Source organism: Panthera uncia (assembly GCF_023721935.1).
Source record: "Panthera uncia isolate 11264 chromosome C1 unlocalized genomic scaffold, Puncia_PCG_1.0 HiC_scaffold_3, whole genome shotgun sequence".
Taxonomy (NCBI): Eukaryota; Metazoa; Chordata; class Mammalia; order Carnivora; family Felidae; genus Panthera; species Panthera uncia.
In genome coordinates, this window is record NW_026057584.1 from 78327466 (window position 1) to 78350847 (window position 23382).

At 37.4% G+C, this 23382-nt stretch overlaps 1 protein-coding gene and 1 long non-coding RNA gene across 2 annotated transcripts in view; one reads left to right on the top strand and one right to left on the bottom strand.

The window, feature by feature from the left end:
- LOC125911635 (uncharacterized) overlaps positions 1 to 23382 on the top strand; it is a 30448-nt gene that overhangs the window by 3439 nt on the left and 3627 nt on the right. The window lies entirely within an intron of this gene.
- Positions 4872 to 22734, bottom strand: TNFAIP6 (TNF alpha induced protein 6). Its single transcript, XM_049615659.1, has 6 exons — positions 22570 to 22734; positions 17473 to 17610; positions 15618 to 15779; positions 11610 to 11838; positions 9353 to 9393; positions 4872 to 5638 (listed from the first exon to the last, which is right to left on the bottom strand). The coding sequence occupies exons 1-6, from the start codon at positions 22661 to 22663 to the stop codon at positions 5469 to 5471; spliced, it is 834 nt and encodes a 277-aa protein (XP_049471616.1). The 5' UTR covers positions 22664 to 22734; the 3' UTR covers positions 4872 to 5468.

Sequence of the window (23382 nt, forward strand, 5' to 3'; positions counted from 1 at the left end):
GTCTAAGCCTGCATGAAACTGATTAGGAGGTGTATTAACTATCTATCACTGCCATAAAAAATTATAACACACTTAGTAGTTTAAACAACACAAACGTACTATTTTACAGATCTGTAGTTCAGAAGTCCAACATGGATCTTTTTGGATCAAAACCAAGGTGTCAGCAGGGATGCATTCATTCTGGAAGCTCTAGGGAAGAATCTCTTTGCATTTTCCAGTTTCCAGAATCATTCACATTCCTTGGCTCATGGCTCCTTTCTTCCATCTTTGAAACCAGCGGTGTTATATCTCTCTCTTGTCCTATCTCTTTCTCTGATTCTTTTTCTTTTTAATGTTTATTCATTTTTGAGAGAGAGAGAGAAAGAGAGAGACAGAGTATGATCAGGGGAGGAGCAGAGAGAGAAAGGGAGACACAGAATCAGAAGCAGGCTCCAGGCTCTGAGCTATCAGCACACAGCCCGACACTGGGCTCAAACCCACAAACTTCAAGATCATGACCTGAGCCGAAGTTGGATGCCCAACCGACTGAGCCACCCAGGTACCCCTGATTCTCTTTTTCTTATGCCTCCCTCATCCACTTTAAGAATCTTTGTGAGTACCTCTGGCCAACCTGGATAATCTAGCATAATTTCCCATTTTAAGGCCATTAACTTAATCCTATGGGCAAAGTCCTTTTTTGCCACATAAGGTAACATACTTATAGGTTCTGGGGATTAGGACAGAACATCTTGGGAAGGGGGAGCTATTCTGCCTGCCACAAAAGCTTATATTTAAAGTCCCATTCTCTGACCTCCTATCTCTCTGCTACATCCCCTCTCATCCTCTGACTCTTAGTCCTTTGAGTCCTTATGGGACCTTCACTTCATCGAGTCTGCCATTTCTTCACTGTCTCTCATTTCCTCAAAGTCCTCTCTTCCCTCATTATGAAACTAAATTCCATGAATTATTATCACCACAGTCCTTCCTTTATGCACTCCCTACTCCCTTTCCTACCTTCTTTCTTACTTGGTTGACAAAAACCCTGCTCTGGTGACTCCAGCTTTCCCTCAATCTGTCTTTGTACTTTGTGTAACTGAAAACAACTAGAGGAAAACATAGCTTTGCTGACCAGTCTCCTACTCGTCCATAACACAAACCTTGCATGGGTCTTTGCTTCTGCCTGGTATCTACATGCTATTTGTCTGGTCCATTCTCTTTCCCACTTTCCTGGAAGACCCTCTCATGCCTTCTCCTGCCTTCTCAAACCTCATACAGTTATTTCCCAATTCTCCTTCTTGGCTCATGACTTGACTCTTTCTCTACTGAGAAATGCAAAATAAGCAGAAGAGAGCCCTACAGATTCCCACATATCTCTCTACAGGTCAACTTCTCTCTTCACAATCTACTTTCCTTCTAACGGATCTTTGGATTTAATCCAGGCCACCTCTTGGATGCATTTTTATTTCTAATAACTCTTAACTGAAATCTAGCATTTCCTTCAATTGTGAATATAGGTAGTAAACCACAGTGGCAATACCTATGTTTTTGTCACAAGTAGACATCATAGGGATTTTTATACCACTAAACAGTTTTGCATCTACTTCAGAATATTATACACATATGTATCACTACTTTGAAATTATGATAGTTATTAGATGCACCAGTAGTTATTATTTATAGCATTAATATAGAAACACATGCATTAAGGTATCACAGATTTGATTTTAAAAATGATTTTGTAACTGTGTTTCAAAATAATTAGATTTCTTTGTACTCTGACTTTTTTTTAATGTTTATTATTATTATTTTTTTTTTAATTTTTTTATTTTTTTAACGTTTATTTAATTTTTGAGACAGAGAGAGACAGAGCATGAATGGGGGAGGGTCAGAGAGAGGGAGACACAGAATCTGAAACAGGCTCCGGGCTCTGAGCTGTCAGCACAGGGGCCCGATGCAGGGCTCGAACTCACGGACCGCGAGATCGTGACCTGAGCCGAAGTCGGCGCTCAACCGACTGAGCCACCCAGGCGCCCCAGATGTTTATTATTTTTGAGAGAGTGCAAGTGCAGAAGGGGCAAAGAGAGAGGGACAGAGGATCCAAAGCAGGCTCTGCACTGACAGGCTGACAGCAGCAAGCCCCTTGTGGGGCTCAAACTCACAAACTGTGAGAGCATGACCTGAGCTGAAGTCAGACACTCAACCAACTGAGCCACCCAGGCGCCCCATGTACCTCTCTGAATTTTATGCATTTAAAAACATAACACTGAGAAGTGTTCATAGGTTTCAACTGTTAAAGGATTCATGACATAAAAGAGGGACTATAGAGGGACTGTCCATGTTCCTATCTAAAGCCAGTCCCTCCATTTCTGCACTAGAACCAGTCTCCTCTCATCCATGATGACAGATGTTTTCCTTTCACCTTTCCAGGTCTATGCTTTAACTTCTTGCTTGGGGGCCAGGAGCTGATCTCTGTGGACAGCACCAACCAGGTTTCCTTGTATTCTGATTTATGCTTGGGTTCAGACAGTGGGAAGCACCAGCAGGACATAAAAGCCTAGGAGGAAGAAGAAGTTGGGGTATTTACCTCAATCCCCTCGCAGAGTCCTGGGTTGGCAGAAGCTCTGTTTCAGCTTTATTTGGGTAATCCTTTTCCATCAAGGAAGCTCTCTCTTTGGATTCATAAAACCACCCCTGATTTTTCTCCTCTGGGGAGGGGGGGGGGTCCTTCTTCTGTGGTGGGCATCTAATGATTCACAATCCCCTGAGAATTTCCTGTAAGTCAGCCCACACTCCTGTGATAATCTCTTCAGTTTCCCAGGACCCTGACTACTACCCAGACTCAGAAAAATGGCCCCAGCATCTCTCCCTTCTCTAAGTTCATTATCATCAAGAAAGCCTTCTTTCAACCCAGTTCAACCCTGACAGCATCATTTCCTTGATAGCCAGACTCATCTTCTCCAGTGATCTCCTCTACCTCACTCTACAGGACACCCCAGGGAGCCTTTGTCTCCACCCTGCTCAGACTGCTCAAGGTCACCAACAATCTTCAAGTTGCTAAACCCAATGGTTATTCTCAGCACTCATCTTTGTAAATCTACTGGCAACATTTAATACAGTTGATCACTCCCTCCTCCTTGATGTATTTTTCACTAGGCTTCTGGGACCCCAAGGGATTTTCCTTCTAATTCACCCTTTGTTCCTTCTCAGTCTTCTCTGCTGATCTTCCTCTTCCAAGGCTCAGTTCTTAAGCCTTTCTTTTTTTAAAATCTATACTCATTCCATTAGTAATTTTGTAGGCAACACTCTCTAATCTTTTTTTTTTTTTAAGTTTATTTATTTATTTTGAGAGACAGAGAGTGGGAGCAGGGGAGGGATAGACAGAAAGGGAGAGAGAGGTGCCAAGCAGGCTCTGTGCTGTCAGTGCAGAGCCCAGACATGGGGCTCGACCCTATGAACCACAAGATCATGACCTGAGCTGAAATCAAGAATCAGTCGCTTAACTGACTGAGACACCCAGGTGCCCCAACACTCTGTAATTTTTTTCTAACATGTAGTTTACTAATTTACCATGTTCTTTGTTTGTTTAAGTTTATTTATTTTGAGAGAGAGAGAGCATGCACACGTGAGTGCACTCACATGCTAGATCATGGGAGGGGCAGAGAGAGGGAGAAAGAGAGAATCCCAAGCAGGCCCAGCACAGTTAGTGTGGAGCCCAACCCAGGGCTCCAAGTCATGAACCGAAAGATCATGAACTGACCCAAAATCAAGAGTCAGACACCAAACCAACTGAGCCACCCAGGTACCCCTGAGAAAAAAGCTAGTAAAAACAAGATAAAAGGGGCCAGCCAGATGTCCGAGGCTGGATACTCCCCTTATATGCTTTTGGCTTCTTCAATCTTGCTTTCCTCCTGTGTCCACCAACTGCCCACCTAGCACCACTGATTAGTGCCCCCTCCCCCCCCCCTTTTTTTTGTCTCTCAACCCCTTACCATCCCAACCATAAAAGGAGGCTGATGCCAAGGTTCAGGGCTCAGCCTTTGGAGGTGACTCCGCTGGGCTGGTCCTGGTGGGCAATAAACGTTTTATCCTGGTTCCTGAGTGCACGTGGCTCGTCTCTTCCTGGGCACCGAATATTTATTATAACACCCCTACTAATTTATCATGTTTAATTATTGTCTCTCTCCTCCTACCAGAACATAAGCTCCCCATACCTGAGGATTTTTGTTCATTTGGTTCTTGAGTGTTTCCCAAGTGTCCAGAACAATGCCAGGCACATATATTTCTGCTGAGTTTAACTGGACGGTAACCATTACCTCTCATATAAAGGGTAACAACTATGACTTTTTCCTTCTAAAACAGCAAAGCCATAAAGCAACAAAAATAAAATATTAATGAATAAATATATAAACTTGTAATGGGAATATCCATTATAAATATAATGACAAGAGACTGCAGCAATATCAGTATGATAGCAAATAAAATTTAACCTTTAATACATTAAAAAACATTATATAAATCAAACTTCACACAAAATTAAATTGCAACATATAGGAGAGATGTGAAATTATATATCTGATATGTAATGATTTCTTATAAATCAATAAAAGATTGTGTAAGTAAAACAATGGATGAAAGACATGAAAAATTAAAAAAAATTGATCAAAAATATATAAACCAACCATCAATCTCACTGCAAATTGAAACCATAATGATATGTCACTTTTGCCCATAAAAAAGAAAATTCTATTTTTTTAAAGCTGTACATTTATTTTATTTTATTTTTTTAAAGTAAATTCCACCCTCAGCATGGGGCTCGAACTCACAACCCCAAGATCATGAGTCATATATGCTCTACCAACTGAACCAGCCAGGGACTTGAAGAAAATCCTATTTTAATTAATATCTGAGCCAGTAATTCTACTTCTAGGACCTTATCCCCAATAATTAGAGAGCTATATAAATACACATGTTCAATGATATTTATTGCAGCAATATTTATGAAAGCAACTTAAAATTCCCACAAAGCAGATAGGCTTAAATAAAGTATGGAATAATCATACCACAGATTATTTTACAGCTGTTCAAAATTATGTTATTGCAGAATAATCAACGATATGGGAAAATGCTTAAGCCATAAAGTTCAAGTTTAAAAAAACCAAAATATTAAAACTGTACATGGAGCAGGATTCCAAAATTTCAAATACAAATACAAATACATATAGATACATATATACATATACCACAAATTGAAAAATAACTAAAAGAAAAATATACAAATGTTAATATTTATTATTTTTATGCAGTGGGATTATAAGATATTTTATGTTTTCATTTAAAATTTCTGTATTTTCCAATTTTCCCCAAATTATCAGTTATTGCCTTTCACATTTAGAAAAATAATAAATAAATGCTACCACTAATAATATAAAAGTGAGATCAAAGGGGTTCCAAAAGATACAAACATCAACACTTGAGTGTCCTTATTTGTTTTATAAATGGCTAAATCTCCCAGCTAAAAAGTTTTTATTTCCAGTAGAAGCAGCACTTGTGTTTTTTCCTTGACTGGATTTGGATAGAGGATCCACAGCAGCATACTTGATTTGGAAACCTCCCGCTGTCACTGAAGCGTCACTTAGAAACTTCAAGGTCATGACATTTCCTGGTGAGACAGGGGAGTGCAAAAGAACAAAGATGTTACTCTACTTTGATTTGGCTGACAGTCCAAAGACTCATCATCCTTATAGGAGAACATAAAAATTCATGAACCAGACTCCCAGGATTCAGAGCTGGATTCTGAGGACGTGGAATCTGTGCTTCCTTCCATTGTCAAGTACAGCAGAGTGGGGGACTTCTCTATTTCCTCCTCTGGCCCTTCAATCTGTCCTACAGGAAATCTTGCTTATTCTGTTTTAAAAAGTATTCTTTTTTTTTTTTAATTTTTTAAAATATTTATTCATTTTTGAGAGTGAGAGAGACAGAGCATGAGCGGGGGAGGGGCAGAGAGAGAGGGAGACATAGAATCCGAAGCAGGCTCCAGGCTCTGAGCTGCCAACACAGGGCCTGACTCAGGGCTGGAACTCATGGAGTGCGAGATCATGACCTGAGCCGAAGTCGGACAGCTTAACCGACTGAGCCACCCAGGTGCCCCAAAAGTATTCTTTATAGAAGGAACATCCACTGAATTACAGGAGAGTGGCAGGCAGTTTAAACCAGTGAGGTATGGATGGATTATTTATAAGTAATGGCAGGGCAACAAGCTTTCCATTGTAAGAAACAAAGCCACAACACTAACTCCCTACTTTACACGGAATACCTAAATACATTTTGCCTGCATTAAAGACCAAAATGTGCTAAAAGGGAAAATTTATTATATAAAGTAAAATATAGGTATATTTTTCTTTTTGGGGAGGTAAAGGCCTTCTTCATCCACATCACAAATCCAGAATTCATTCCGAAAAAACCCACATAAATTTAATTGTTTGCCAAGCACAGCTTTAAGTGTGTTTCATCTATTAATTCATTTATTCCCCACCACATCATGAGGTGGATATGAAAATTTTTATGTTACAGGTGAAATTGAGGCATAGAGAGCCTGAGTTGTCCAAAGCTACAACAAAGCTAATGTGGCACAACCGGGTTTGAGCCCAGGCAGTCTCTGCACTGGTCAGTTCATGCTCTGATCCACTACACTTTTCTCAGACTTGGAAGAGTTGCCTAAACTAAAAACAAACAAAGGGAACACATTTTACAGATTACTCAACTAGTTGATATACAAATTGGCAACTGTAGGCCTAGTGCCAGCTTGGCAACGTCTATCAACATTTAAAATGAAATCACTTGTGACCCCAAATTTTCACTTCTAGGAATCTCTTTAAAAAAGAAAGCAAAAGGGGCGCCTGGGTGGCTCAGTCGGTTGGGCGTCCGACTTCAGCTCAGGTCACGATCTCACGGTCCGTGAGTTCGAGCCCCGCGTCAGTCTCTGGGCTGATGGCTCAGAGTCTGGGGCCTGCTTCCGATTTTGTGTCTCCCTCTCTCTCTGCCCCTCCCCCGTTCATGCTCTGTCTCTTTCTGTCTCAAAAATAAATAAACGTTAAAAAAAAATTAAAAAAAAAAAAAAAAGAAAGCAAAAAAAACCAAACAAACAAAAAAACCCAGCACCACAAAGTAGAGGTTTAAAAATATCCAGTGAAACGTTAAATAGTGAAAGGAAAAAAAAAAAAGAAACAACCATCTGTAGGATGTTAAATATTGGTATATGACAAATTATGTATGGCACACCCATACAGTGACATACTAGGCAATTATTAAAATGAATTTGAATGATCTACATATTATATGGTGACTTGGAAATACTTCCATGGTGTGTGTGTATATAATGTTTATTTAATACAGGAAAACACCTGGAAGAATGGCTAATGTCTTTCTTGGGTGGGGACAGATGAGAGTGGGTATACTCTTACTTTATATACCTTTTATTAAAGTGATACAGTTTACGGCTAGTTCTTAGTTCATTCATTTTCTGTTTTTGTTTTTTAATATTAATATTCTGGAATGAACCAGGATATATTTAAGAAGAAAACCAAGTCAGGGGCACCTGAGTGGTTCAGTCAGTTAAGCCTCTGACTTCGGTTCAGGTCATAATCTCATGGTTTGTGAGTTTGAACCCTGCATTGGGCTCTGTGCTGGACAGCTCAGAACCTAGAGCCTGCTTCACATTTTGTGTCTCCCTCTCTCTCTACACCACCCCCCCCCCAAAACTCTGTCTCAAAAATAAATGAACATTAAAAAAAATTTTTTTTAATACAGAAAACTAGATCAAATGTTAACAGCATTATACTTGACTGATAGGATTATACTTCAAATGTATTTTAAATGTTTTTCTGTTATTTGGTATCAATTTCCTGCTCTTGCTGTTTTGCTAAATCTTTGGGTGTTTTGTTTCACTGTTCTCTTCTGTGCGTTCATTTGTTTCTCTCTGAATCATAAATTGTGTGTTGTTTTCAGTTTCTTGCAGTTATGCTAGAAAAATACTGATTTGTTTACATTTGCAGTAAGTTTAGTCTGTTTTAGACAAAACAAGAAAAATGTCAAGTTTCAGGCATTTGACTCTCCCTGTTTAGTTTTTTTTTTTTTCTTTTTTAAGAATAGGATTCTCCTCTCCCAACTACCTCCTACAGCTCATGTCTTCTTTTAACTTTCTGTTAACGTAAAATATGACCTCGAGAAAAGAATGAGACAAACAAATAGTTTAATAGTTTGCCCTGACCAGGGAAATTGTAACGTAGAGAATGAATGAATAACATTTAAGTATTAATCATTCAAGAATTGAATAAGAAGTTCCATCTTTTGTAATAATGACGCATAAATGAGAATTTCATGCACCTCAAGGCTAGGGTGTGGGAGTAATTGAGCTAGTGGTGTCTGAGCTTAAGGACTACTTAGAAATTGTAATTCAGTGTATTTTGTTGTTTTTAGTTGCAGAAACATTGTGATAATTTTATAACTTGGAGGAAAAATAGAACAAGTAAGAATGCCAACTACTAGTGCTGGGGATGGAAATAACAAGAAAAAAATAAAAATATCTAAGAAACTAAAGGTTTTCAGCCAGAAAATAGCAGTTTGGGTCAATGGCAGTGGAATTGCTTATTAAACTAAATATATACGACTATACTTGAGGTATATTGCTTGGAACAAAGTCACAAATAATTTGCAGGAGTTAAAAAGATTTGGAACACATTGCCTACCATAGCTCGCCTTTTGACATTTACTTTGCATAATTAGCATATTAAAAGCTCTCTGACATCTTCCATTAAAGAGATTTGTTTAACATTGGTTTAACCCAATGTTTCCCAAATTTACTTGACCTTAGCATTCTTTTCTAACACCTATTAAAAATATCTCCTAGAACTGTGTTCTTTACAACACTGTGGGGAATGCTGTACTAAGATAAAAATGCAATTAGTATGACACAAAATTTTTTTCAGTGACAGAAGGTGTTTTTCTTTTTGACAGAAGGTATTTTTACAGCTTTAATGCTTTTGAGAATACTTTTCAATCCTTTATTGATGAAACATTTTGGTGTATTACCTCATTTTATGGAAATCATAACCTACAGCAGTTATCAGGGATTTGCAGATTCAAGACTATCTCAGACTGCATTCCTCCACATAACGAGTCTACACATTTTTAGTGTAAGGTGGCATAAGGCTTTAAGAAGAGACAAAGTCTGCATTTTACAAGCTAGCAGGCTACATCTGTCCCAATTGTTCTCTCAACTTTAAAAAGAAAATAGTAGTAACTACTGAGTTCTTAATTTTCTGTGACACTATGGGAAAACAAACCATAGTCTTACACCTCAATTTAGAGCCATTACCTGTACTAATGATGTCTTCTGGAAGCTCATCTCCACAGTATCTGAAAGGGAATTTAAAAAAAAGAGAAGTCACACGAATGAATATTACACAGCTATTGCAAGTGGCTCTGACCTATAATTAGAGTGCTTTATTTTTCCTAAGTAATGGCTCACTTTCCTATTATTTTATATATATTTTTTTATTGTTTTGGGTTTTTTTTTTTAACTTGAAATTGTAAGAGAGAAGAGTTAAAAAAAAGTTTGCTGTTTGAAATAACCTCACAGTGTTGAGATTCTTTTTTTTTAAATTAAAAAAAAAAATTTTTTTTAACGTTTATTTATTTTTGAGACAGAGCATGAACGGGGGAGGGGCAGAGAGAGAGGGAGGCACAGAATCGGAAGCAGGCTCCAGGCTCTGAGCCATCAGCCCAGAGCCCGACGCGGGGCTTGAACTCGCGGACCGCGAGATTGTGACCTGAGCTGAAGTCGGACACTTAACCGACCAAGCTACCCAGGCGCCCCTGTTGAGATTCTTAAAAAAAGAACATGTGGCATTTCTACTCTGTGTACTTGCAGAATTATTTGTGTAGTAGACAACTTGAATGTATTTGGAAAATTTTTTAATTTGTTTCTGATTAATCCCATAAAGCTTTCTTCACAGTTAAAGAGGAATAGGTATATGGCTGATAGTATTAATATTCTGAATTCTAGTGTAGACTGATTTAAATGCGGAAAATTATGTTGGACCTTGTAAGAGGGATTGATTTTTATCTGAATCATGACTTGAAAGGAATTCCCTTGCACATTATATAAAAGGGATGGATTTATCACATAATATAAATACAATAAATGACAAATTAGTCTATTGAAAACCTTTTAAAAAATAGTATGTGATTGTATCTAGGGCTGTAATTGATTTCTGAAACTAGGTTTAGAATAAAAATATCATCTTGATTCTCAAGGTAGGATGTCCATTCTTTCAATAAATACTTAGCTCTTAATTTCCCCAACCCTGCTTCATATCTTCTTCAACCTATTTTTTAAAAACTATTTGTATTTTTTCTATTGCAGTGGTCTGTCAGCCAAAGAGCAAAACAAAACAAAACAAAAACAATTTCCCTCCAAAAATTGTTGTTCATTTATGCAAGAAATGCTTGGTTTTTCTTTGTATTTCAGTTACATTTCACGTCACAGCAAACTACTGAGTCTGTCATTTTTAATTGTCCTCACTATCATTTTCTTTCATTAAATTACTGTCATGGATAATAGAAAATTGATCACTGATAGTCTATTGATAATGGATAGTCCAAGATATGCATTATGAAGTGGGGGCTATATAAATAAAAGATATAATTATATACTTTTTGATTTGTAATATTTTGTGAGACATTCAAAGTTTAAACTATATTGATGATTTAGGATGGGAACACAGAAATATTGTATCCCAGCAAATATTGTCTCCCTTGATAAATCACGGGAGAAATACTGAGGAAAGGAGCACGTGTTTCTTATGGCAAAGAAAGCTATTTTAAAGCATATTTCCATTGTACTTCTAAGTAAATTGTACAAGAGAAGAGGCTGTACTTCGCCTATTCTTACATTCCTAATGCTTAACACAATGCTTTGTACACAGAAGAAAGACGATAATTACTGAATTTATCATTATTTTTAGGAGGTTGATAGAAATTAGAATACTTGAAACTTTCTCAGTTCGCATGTGTCTTCTTCCTTCTGTTAATTAAATCTTGAGGTCTTTTTAGATAGACTGTTTAATTCTTACTGCTGATTACTTAACAGTAATCAAAAGGCAGCTATCACTATTTCAAAAATATGAACATGTAGCAGCTGACTGGCTTAACGTGCTAAGAAAAATCTTTGCTAAAAAAAGACATGGTGTTGAGGTGCCTGGGTGGCTCAGTTAGTTGAGCGTCTGACTCTGGATTTCTGCTCGGGTCATGGTCTCACAGCTCGTGAGTTGAGCTCCTCATCTGGTTCTGCGGAACCTGCTTTGGATTCTCTCGCTCACTCTCACTCTCTGTCTCTGCCCCTCCCACCGCTCTTGCAAGCCCACGTGTGTGTTCCCTCTCTTTCTCTGACTGTCTCTCTCTCAAATATATAAACTTAAAAAAAATAAAGCACAATTTTTAAAGGATATGGTGTTGCAGGGGAGAAAAAATACTGGAAAATCAATAACTGTGGGGACAGGTAAAGAAAATTAAAGAACCATCAAACAAAATATTGGATGTATTTTTAATTTTTTATATGGGGAAACACATACCTTCCCACAAAGCCATGGACATCATCGTAACTGTCATATATTTCAACATAGTCAGCCAAGCAAGCTGGGTCATCTTCAAGGTCAAAGTCCAAAAAGCTCAGGTGAATACGCTGACCATACTTGAGTCTAATGTGCCAGTAGCAGATCTGGTTATCATCATACTCATTTGGGAAGCCTGGAGATTTAAAAATTCGCTTTGGATCTGTAAAGACACCACCACACTCTTTTGCTGAAGTGGATAAAAAAAAGAAAGAAAGAAAGAAAGAAAGAAAGAAAGAAAGAAAGAAAGCATTAGAAAAAATATTATCCCTATTTTAAACTGATATGCACTTCTTAGTGCCTATTTATTGCTTTTAGTGAAATATTAAATACGTACACTTGTAGTTAGAGAATAAATGAATTTTTTCATTATTCATTGCTAAATTTTCTCAAATGAATATAGACTGAATTTTTTAAAGAAAGTAAAACAGCAAGAAAAAACAGCAATTTAATTGTGCTCTTGTTTACTTTTTTTCCTTTTTATCTTTTCAGCTTAGAATGTGCAGGTCTCATGTGTATATATTTTTGATGAATACATATACCAATTTTACCAACAGCCCAATCAATATGGCTGGGATTTTGTCCCGTGGTGTCAACACTGTGTCTTCAAGACTCTTGAACATTTAGAAAAATGAGTCCAATAAATTCTGTTTGGAAAATCATTATAGAATTTCAGGATCACAAGGGACCTTGGAGGTCACTGTAATTCAGTTAAAAAGAATAATTTACAATCATTCTATACTCCTTTTACTGGTTTTAAACTAACACCTTGATCCTAATATTTGAGGATTTGATGGAGATATTAATGTTTGTTTTTTTCAAGTAATTTATCATTTTCTGGATTACTGTCATCCTTATAACCTGGATGAGAACAAACAGACCAGCAACCTCTGCCAGTGATTTTACAGTGTGACCTTGAGGGAAAGGTATGGAAAGGCCCTGGTTAATTTTAATTTCAGATCAAATGAGTGTCTTGAAAAAAAGTACTGTCTGGAAACTCAAAAATTACACGAGTGGTGGTGGTGGTGGTGGTGACTGTGAGAAGCGTTCAAAGATATCTTTCATTATATCAGTTAGAGACTTTTTCCAAGAATGTTATCCTTTAAAACAACTATTTAAAAAAAAAAAATGGGTTGGGGCGCCTGGGTGGCTCAGTCGGTTGGGCGGCTGACTTTGGCTCAGGTCACGATCTTGCGGTCCGTGAGTTCTAGCCCCGCGTCGGGCTCTGTGCTGACAGCTCAGAGCCTGGAGCCTGCTTCATATTCTGTGTCTCCCTCTCTCTGACCCTCCCCTGTTCATGCTCTGTCTCTCTCTGTCTCAAGAATAAATAAATGAAAAAAAAAATTTTTTTTTAAAAATGGGTTAGAATCCTGAATACCATAGAAGGTAAGGAAGCTTATCTCCCCAAGGACCCAACAGAATCTTAGAAAGACAGGGGAATGACAAAAGAAAGAAGGTCAGGGATCCAGTCTGAGCTCTGTGACCCCTGGATACTTCAGTTTCTTCATTGATAAAGTAAATATAATCATGTCTCTCCTATTACCTACTTCACAGGATTATTCTTAGGATAGTAACACGGAAGATAACTTAAGGGTGTTACCTAAAATGTAAGCTGTTCTTATTGTAATATTAAATATTATATAATACATAGCTCATATGTGTACATAAGCATGTACAGTGCCAACTTTTGGAGTGACTTGCCCTGTCCCCTATCATCCTATCTTTATTGTCTCTACTGTTAGATTAGGAAACAATTCAAATATTGAACAATTTGTCTATTTAGCCCTATCTATCAGCTCTACATTTTATTGATTAATTGATAATCATTGCTTTATTTTTATGATATGGTTATGATTTTTTCCTTCCAATTATTTTTCAGCGAACTGTTCTTCCCTCAGTGCTAGTTCAAGTGGTCCCCGGTCCCCTTCAGGCTCACCACATCCTAAAAACTCAGCCTGTCACCGAATCCAAAAGTAAGCTGAGAATTGAGTAAGAACAAGTGTCTCAGGATTCTGTACAAATATTCCCAGAGTAAAAAGGATTCAGCCTCTATGAGAAACAAAAGCAATTTATAAAAATTTGTAAGTTAAGGTGGCGTTTGTATAAAAGGGCAAGGAAATACTGTAAGAAACTTCCAATTGGCACTTCTTTGTCTCCCCTAGATCTTGACACATGGAAATGATTGAATAGATGCTCAGAGATCCTAAAGTTTATCAAGCAAAGAAAGAATCAGGGAATATACTTGGAAATAAAAGTTACTCTTAACAGTAAACAGAAAGTTGCTTGTATGAATATATTGAAGAAAAAGGAAGAGAGGAAAAGGGAAGGAAAAGAAGGTATATGGACTATTAATAATGTCTGAATATAGAACTAAATATAAAATAGATTTAATGTATGCTAAAGTGATTTGAAAATTACAGTCCTACATAAATGCACTGTAAGTGTTTATTCATATTTTGTCGAGTGGAAATAGATGGCTCTAGGCAAAATTCTTTTCTACTTAGAATACACATTATTTTAAGATAAAGATTAGTTACAAACATGAGAAACTATTTTCCAATGGTTAATATCATTATATAATAGATTCTATAATAATATGCTAGAACTTCACTATAACTTATTATAACTTTACTATAGGGACTTTCTTATAAGGTAGATCCAAATAAGGCAACACCTGAGGGTGTTTGTGACCCTAAATGTGAGACAGATGGTAACACGTTATAATTCTTCGTAGTATCGTCCTGGGGAAAATATATCCAAAAAGAACAATCTATTTTTTCTCCAAGAACATGAATAAAGAATAGCTCTTTAGAGTAATTATGTTGAATTAATTTTCTCTTTAAAAATTTCCTAGCTACAGTTAACCATGGGAAAAAATATGAATAAAAATATACTGTATAATAATAACTAATATATCCAGTATATAATTGTGAAAACAAATCACAGAATAAGAGTTGCTTAGTTTGGTAGTTTAAGAATTTATGCACAAAAAGAAATTAGGGGAAGGGGTGCCTGGGTGGCTCAGTCAGTTACGCATCAGACTTCAGCTCCGGTAATGATCTCACGGTTTGTGAGTTTGAGCCCCACGTCAGGCTCTGTGCTGACAGCTCGGAGCCTGGAGCCTGCTTCAGATTCTGTGTCTCCCTCTCTCTGCCCCTTCCCTGATTGTGCTGTCTCTCTCTCTCTCTCTCTCTCTCTCTCTCTCTCTCTCTCTCTCTCTCAAAAATTGATAAGGATTTAAAAAAATTAAAAAAAAAGAAATTAGGGAAAGAGTTTATTTTGTCTCTTTTTTCCCCATTCTATCAAAGAGGTAATTTTGAACAGTTAACATTTGTAGCATCGCTTTGTTGTGTTAGCTAATTAACCGTGACAAGTTTATAACCTGCTTCTCCCCGTTCCCCAACCCCCCCCCCCCCCCTTGTGATTGGGAATAGAAAAAGATGTAGCATAGAAAAGGCCTGAATCCACGATACAAGCTACCTGTTAATTATTAGATATTTGAATTGGTGTAAGTTATTAGACTTTGAATTTCCTAATTTTTAAAATGGGTATAATAGTAGCTTCTTGCAGAATTGTTGCATTATGTGACAGTGTAGATGAGGAAGGAGCATGAGTCAGTATCTGGCATTGCATAATCATTCTGTGAATTGTTATTATTATTTTTTTAAATGTTTATTTTTGAGAAAGAGAGGGTGCAAGTGGGGGAGGAGCAGAGAGAGGGGAGACAGAGGATCCAAAGCAGACTCTGCATTGACAGCAGACAACCCAATGTGGATCACGACCTGAGCCGAAGTCAAACGCATAGCCGACTGAGCCACCCAGATGCCCCTGAATGGTTGTTATTATTAATAATTATCATCGCTAGGTTGATTTATCTCTGGGAGAAGGAGCCATTTTTTTTTAACATCTCTGTTGTTGTTAACGCGTCAACTGTTTTTGTGAAGTATAAAATTATTATTTTTAACAAACCATGTGGGTTGTAGCAATAGGCATCCCATCTTTCACTCCTATTAAGACGGACTCCATAATCAATAATGCCAGTTTTTCCAAATCCACAGTTGGGCCCGGGTTTCACAATGGGATATCCAACTCTGCCCTTGGCCATCCACCCAGCAGCACAGACATGAAATCCTGCAAGAGAAGGAAAAGGTTATAGGCCTAAAGGGTAAAGTTCCTCAGCTGAGTGAAGGTCAGCTTAATAAAAATAGCCGCTTCTCAACTGCCCAAATCCAGTTATGGAAAAGGAGAAAAATTGTTTCCTTCCTTCCTTCCTTTTTCTTTTTCTTTCTTTTCTTTTCGTTTCTTTTCTTTCTTAATTGTTTTCTTAAAAAATAAAATAAAGTTTGAATACATATAAAATATAACATCTGACATGTACTAGAAAATGACATCTTATTTGAAAACAAAGAGGCAGGGGCACCTGGGTGGCTCAGTCGTAAGCATCCGACTCTTGGTCATGATCTCACGTTTTGTGAGTTTGAACCCCACATTGGGCTTCATGCTGACAGCACAGAGCCTGCTTGGGATTCCCTCTCCCTCTCTTTCTGCCCCTTCCCTGCTTGCTCTTTGTCTCTCTCTCAAAATAAACAAGCTTAAAAAAAAATTTTTTTTAAAGAAAAAAAGAGGCAGATGGACTGGAAATCATAATACCATGGATATGAAAACAATCCAAGTTCAGAGCTGGCTTCTTTTCACGAAGGACCTATCTAGGGGCATGAAGTAATTTCTGAAATTACCCATCAATCCTGGAAAAGAATTTTTTTCAAATGATAATTAATTTCTATTCCAGGATCAATTAACATTTGCTAATATTTTTACAAATTTGCATAGGGATAAAAATGCTCATAAATTTCGAACAAAGCCGCAGCCCTGTTTTCCTTGCCCAGCTTCGGAGGCTGTTTAAATATTTGCCACTGCCAACCAAGAGCAGTTTTATTAGAAGTCCAGGGCAGTTAGTAAAGGCCCTGGCCTCTGTATCCATCTTTCAGTTACTGCTTCACACATAGCCTTATGGGTCTAGACTGAGCAATCTGGTGGCGAGACTTTGGGGACTTGAGACAACACCTTTATTTTTATCCTGAGTAATATGTAATAATAACGTAAGCTTTGCCAGGTATTTTTCTTCCAGCAAAGGAGTTTCTTCAACAGAGAAGAAAGCTCTGAATGGGGGTGGGCTTCTGGATTTTCCTATAAGTCCAGGAGAAATTATCAAGGTGCATTTTTTTTTTTTAAGAAGCAACTAGCATTAGTTAGTCACTGGGTTTACACCAGGTTTCCTGACATCATCTTCTCAGTTTCTTTTTCCTGTTATATTATAACCTTTTTATCTTCCTTTTGATCCTAAAGTACAAATGTATTCTCCCACTTAACTTTAAAAAATTTGAAAAAAAAAGCCACTAAATTCAATATTTCTTCTACCAAGCAAATTTCTTTGTAAAACTCAACACAGTAACATTAAATAGCTGAGGAACCCATACTTGGACTTTAAGAAAAGATAGTATTAAAAATAAATAGAAGTGGCATTAAAATTAATGAGGAATAGAAATGATGTTGACATAATGATATCTTTGTTTTCCTTTGACTTTTATTATATTAGCTCATAATGGCTTGTGACCCCCAAATAAGCTGCTAGTACTAAGAACTTTTCAGTGGCTCTAGGGAGAGAAGGTGGGAGAAGCCAGAGAGTAGAGATGTCACAGGGGCTTAGAGAAACTATTGGAAGTACTGGTGAGAGAAATCTTATGAAGGGATTCCAGAAAAGTGGGATGCCCCCCTCTTCCCCCCAAAGGTGAAAAAGAAGAAAAATCATTGTCAAATCAGTTACCAATTTTTCTGGCTGCCTCTAGTTGCTTGTAGGTGGCGAGACGGCCACCTTCATATTCACACACTGCCTTGGCTTCTGCGTAGGTGAGCTTGTATTTGCCAGACCTCGCTTCTCTGTGGTACACACCTGCTGCTTGTTCTGTGAATTCACAAAAGGCCATGAATACGCTATGATCCATTCTTGCGGAACAAAGGAAATTTTGTGGTCTCATCTAGAAGATTACATCAGCTATTGTTCCTGCCAAAGAGTTTCCTGGGTCAGTGGCCTTGGGTGGCTAAGTTTTCATTGTTAGAAAGCTTTGGGGAAAAAAGAAAATTTGAGGGGAATTTTAGGGAAATTCGAGGACAGAGAGAGAAACTTGAGGCTAAATTATGTTTCTGAACTGATAGCCTGAAAGAAAGCTGTAATACAACATTGTATTTCCATACTAGCAAAAGGTGACAAAGTTTTGACTTTTTCGGGCTTTGTTTTAAATCAAATAAAAAAATCAGGGGCGCCTCGGTGGCTCAGTCGGTTGAGCGGCCGACTTCAGCTCAGGTCATGATCTCGTGGTCCGTGGGTTCGAGCCCCGCATCGGGCTCTGTGCTGACCGCTCAGAGCCTGGAGCCTATTTCAGATTCTGTGTCTCTCTCTCTGACCCTCCCCTGTTCATGTTCTGTCTCTCCCTGTCTCAAAAATAAATAAAACGTTAAAAAAATTAAATCAAATAAAAAATCAGAAAGGTAAACCATAAGGGGGAAAGGAGGTAAAAGCAAAAAAAAAAAAAAAAAAAGGAAAGAAAGAAAGAAAAGAAAATTGATCCATTATGTAGGTTCACAATGATGGAGGAGAATAATCCAAAATATCTATGTGAGGGAAATGACTAATGCAATATAATTGAGACTTTAGTAAACAAATCAAAAACTGAGGAAAGGTTTGAAGGAATCCAAAGCAAATAAATATTGCATTAAGGAAAAAAAATATTCAAACACAGCAGAGAAAAAACTGGGCACACCAAACAACCAGTTGGTACATTCTTTTATCTGGTTTGTCTTTTTTAGTTCACATGTTGTTCCCAACATATTTTAGGGAGTAAGTCATAAATGAATTGTCTTCCAGTAGATCACTGTTTAAATTGTTTTGAGTTTGGAGTGCATTTTGCCATAGAAACAATGTGAAAATATTTCCAGGACAATAGTCATAACATTATCTCTAGTAGTTCTGTGTAGGCTATCAGATTATGGTTAAGTCTTTGTACCCTGACCTGTACAATCAGCCACCATTAAGATCATTTCCAATGGGGACACTGCGTGGCTCAATCCATTAAGCCTCCAATTCTTGATTTAGGCTCAGGTCATGATCTCACCGTTTGTGAGACTGAGCCCAGCACCAAGCTCTGCACTGACAGTGGGAGACTGTTTGGGATTCTCTCTCTCCCTCTCTCTCTCTGCCCCTCCCCCATGCATGCTTTCTCCCTCTCTCAAAAATAAATAAATACACTTTAAAAAATAAAGGATCATTTCTAATGAAAACACATATGCCTCAGCATGCAGCAAGACACAAATCCAGTAGTGTTACAAATGTCATTGATTACTCTCTTCCCCAAGCTGAAGCTGACACTCCCATACTTTTTTTTTTTTTTTTTCAACGTTTTTTATTTATTTTTGGGACAGAGAGAGACAGAGCATGAACGGGGGAGGGGCAGAGAGAGAGGGAGACACAGAATCGGAAACAGGCTCCAGGCTCCGAGCCATCAGCCCAGAGCCTGACGCGGGGCTCGAACTCACAGACCGCGAGATCGTGACCTGGCTGAAGTCGGACGCTTAACCGACTGCGCCACCCAGGCGCCCCGACACTCCCATACTTTAATAGGAATAGCGGCTTGGCACTTGCTTTCTTTTCCCTGGACTGCAGGGGAATCCTGCTCTTACATATTATATGGTACAGGGGAATCCTGCTCTTACATTTTATGTGGTAAAGTCCCATCACTTAGTCAATTCGATGTTCTTAGGGCAGTGAACACAAGAAATATCAAAGTTATCTTCCTGTTTGAAAGCTGCCTGCTGCCCAAGTGTCTGTCCTTCATATGGTAAAGCCTCATAAACTAAACTTTCTCTAGTTTCCAGTTTGGTCATTTTAAGAATATACTGTGAGTTTTGCTAAATGGATCAAGTCCTGTTCCCAAGCAACTTGGACACTAGTGGGCAATGGAAGCACCTTTATTTTGAGGTACAAAAGTACTAGGGCTTTTAGTAGAGAAGGGGGACATTTTGAACTTACTTTTGTATCCTAACAGAGATTATCAAAAATGTCAAAATTGTATCTATTCCCTGAGAATATAGACTATGAGGTCTTTATTAGTATGAATTATTTTAATGCCTGCAAATGTTTCTCAAACTAAGATTTTCTTGGTATTTTACTCCCTAATCAAAAGATGATGTGTGTAGGAAAAAAAGTTAATGGACAGAGGTTTTTGAAAAATAATTTTAAGTTTTCCTGCCAGTAATATTTCCTAAATTTTTGGGACTGGAACTCATCTAATAATAAGAGAGTAACTTGAATATGCTATCATTTTCAATTCATTAAATAATATTAATATCATACATGTTTCCTGAAAGAGAAACAAACTTCTGTTATTTTGCCTTATGAACAGGTTGAGAACTCTTGTTGTAATATTTGACAATTTTAAGCAGACATTTATTTGAAAGTATTCCTCAATTCAGCATTTTAAACTACTAAGATGGTCCTTTGTACAATGTGTCCTAATTTTATTATTATTTTTATTTATTTTAATATATGTTTATTCATTTTTGAGAGAGAGAATGTGGGTGCACTAGCAGGGGAGGGGCACAAAGAGAGGGGGACAGAGGATCTGAAGAAGGGTCTATGTTGAGGGCAGTGAGCCTAATGACAAGGGGCTCGAAATCACAAACCATGAGATCATGACTTGAGCTGAAATCAGATGCTCAACCAACTAAGTGAGCCACCCAGGCATCCTGAGTCCTAATTTTAACAGTTTTACTTTTCAGAAGAAATAATAATTTATTAATTTTTATCATCCATAGTCTTTCATTTAAACTGTATATCTATTTAACCAATACATTTTTTTTGTTTGGTTACAAAGGGGCGACAGTAGCATGTTGGCTCTGGTTTCTCCTGTTGGTTCTTCAGTGGACACATGGTGTATTACTGCCCAAGCCTCAGTTTCCCCATCTATCAAATGGGAATAATGATAGCTATTTTTGGAATAAACAGACCATTAAAACCCACAAACATAACCTCTGGATCCTAGTAGGAGTTCATGATAATGTTACCTGTCCTTCTTCTTTTTTGCATTCAATACAGTGGCTGAAAAGCATTGCTTATTTGTGCAATTTTGATTTTCATAATCTATGTAAACTAGGTGATGTGTCTTATCCTTACTATTAAAAAATTACTATTTAAGGCATATTAATTACTATTTAAGGAACTGGAAGATATCAGAGTTACAAATGAATCTTAGGGATCCCCTACTTTGACCTTCTCATGTTACTAGCGTGGAACTGAGACTAAGAGTTTAAAATGCCTTGTTCGTGTTAGTTGCTAGCAGATTCCTGCCTTCCTACCCAACTCTCTTCCCTCTCTAAATAGTTTCTAATACCATATTGACCTAACCAACTGTAAACAATTTGTGTTAGGCTGACTGGTCAATAATTTGTCCCAGATTGAAGCAATTTGCAATTACCCCGAGCCTCAGATTTGCAGCATACTATTAACATTTGGGTGTGCTCCTCTCTACCTCTAGGACAGAACTTCTATTGTCTAGGTTCACATTTTTGTAATATACAGCATCACTTAAAAAAACAACAGCTCCAAATTCCTGGATCATTAGAGAATTTGACAGCATTTCAAGATTTTTGCATATGGATTTAATTCTTACTAGCTTTATGGCAGTTTTTTCCATTTCTAACAAAGGTGTGTATATTTCCTAAGTTTGATGATGTGCAAGGAAAATAAACAAAGAGACTTGTTCACTCCTCGAGAAAGTCCCAAACACCATCTTGGCCAAATGGATTGCACTGTTCAGCATTAAACTAGTTCACTGGCTCAAGCTGAAGAAAGAAGGGGCAAGGCTGTGCATTGCAAATTGAGCTTTTTAATGAAATCCGCATGGCTACAGTTATTACCAAAGAGAAACATGCTGAAAGGGAAAATATTCCATGTCCATGTGCTGCTTAGCAAGCCAAAAGACAAGATCTAGGTTAATTTTGCTTTCTCTTTATCTATTTTATACAAGAATTTGTCAATTTTCTTCTCAAGTAATTCAGAATTTTTTCACTATGAAATACAGTAATGAACATAAAGCCATATTAATTTGTGTCATGAGAAAGCATTGTTTAGAGTACTATACAGGGTATTTTGAGTTTTCTCTATCTGGCCTTTTTTTTGCACAGTTAGGCCCATACCTTTCCTTACATTTAACAAAACAAAACAACAAAAGAAACTTTCCTTGTCTGACAAAAGGGGTAGAAAAGTATTTATATGGATAGTTCAAACAAAAGAAATCAGAGTGGTGAGACTACATTCAGAAATACAAGCCTTTTTCTTTTTCTTTTTTTTTTTTGTATTGCAAGCTGGTTTTGCATCCAACTAGTCAAAAGATGTTTGGAAATAGCAAGATATACCTTACAGGTCAGAGTACCTGGGCAAAAGCTTATAAAATTATTGTATATTCCAGTTTACCTGTTATGTTTCTGTTTTGATTACCTGTTGTGAAATCTGAATACAAATGCTTCGAAAAAAAAAAACATGGTGTTTTTATTTTGCTAAACTTTCCCTACTATTACCGTCAGATCTGCTTTGAAAATGTTAAAATATATTTTCATATGGAATATAAATATTACCCTCTATTTTTCTACTGAATAGCTCACCTTGTAAAAAGAAAACTATTTTTAATTTAGAAGGCAAGAACACTTTTTTTTAAAAAGAGGCATATGCATTCCAATAGCTGTTTTTCCTCAGCATTTTCTTTGAAAACATCAGCCTTGAACAGAACAAAAAAATTTACTGCTTTGATTCACTTCTGCATGAATTCAAAGTAACATCCCCAATAAGAAGCTCATGAGTGAAGTTTCTTACCAAGCCATATGGAGTTATGAAAAATTCCGTTCTTGAATCCCCATCCGTGAGCCTCTTCCCACAGCAAGACAAATAAGTAAATTAAGATGATCATATCTCAGTTGTAGAGAAGTTATAGCCTGTTTGGGGCTGCTCAGGATGAGTTCTCAGAGCAGAGGCTGAAATGTGACTGAAACATCTGGTTTCCACATCTTTTAAATGGTTTTTTTCAGCTGTGAGGTCAGCAAGTACTCTCCAATGGCGTTTTTTGCTGTAGAGTTACACAATTAACTCAGTGTCTGGAGCAAATCCTCTGACTCATTTGCATTGGCAACCAAAACTAAGGATATAGAATGATGATCTACATTTTAAAATTCATTTACTTAGAAAGCGGTTCATTTTTTCTGCCTGTCACAGATGCTTTTCTATTAGGAAGTTTGTGTAACTTGTTGCAGATTCAGCAGTGATGAAAACAAAACCAAAAAACTTCAGTAGGAATTTTAAGAGAAACCTTGAATGTCTTAATTGCAGTAAGTCAATTATGGAGTGTGGGGTTTGGGCTTAAACACTAACCTTGAACTTGACGATAGTAAGTTTAATCTTCTCTAAACATTGCCAAGCTTGTATAGAAAATTTAAAACAAAGGTGGGCATAGTTTGGTGAACCCTAAACTATCTCCAGTGATGTAGGATTCCTTTACCCTTTGTGTTTGTCCTGGGGTGGATCTGTTACCGTCCCTGGCTTATTGTGGTCAGCAGGTAAAGACATCAACTTCCGGAAAAGTAGCTCTGTTTCAGAGCTTTAGGACATTCCAGCAGCTTTGGGGCATCTTAT

Bases quoted from the DNA above. Each gene is read 5' to 3' on its own strand.
- TNFAIP6 (XM_049615659.1), bottom strand. From the start codon at position 22,663: ATGATCATCTTAATTTACTTATTTGTCTTGCTGTGGGAAGAGGCTCAC. The intron at 15,780-17,472 runs GTAACTGATTTG...CTTCTCTTGCAG, and splicing joins AGAGGCAGCCAGAAAAATTG to GATTTCATGTCTGTGCTGCT. The intron at 11,839-15,617 runs GTTTGTTAAAAA...TATCCACTTCAG, and splicing joins CTATTGCTACAACCCACATG to CAAAAGAGTGTGGTGGTGTC.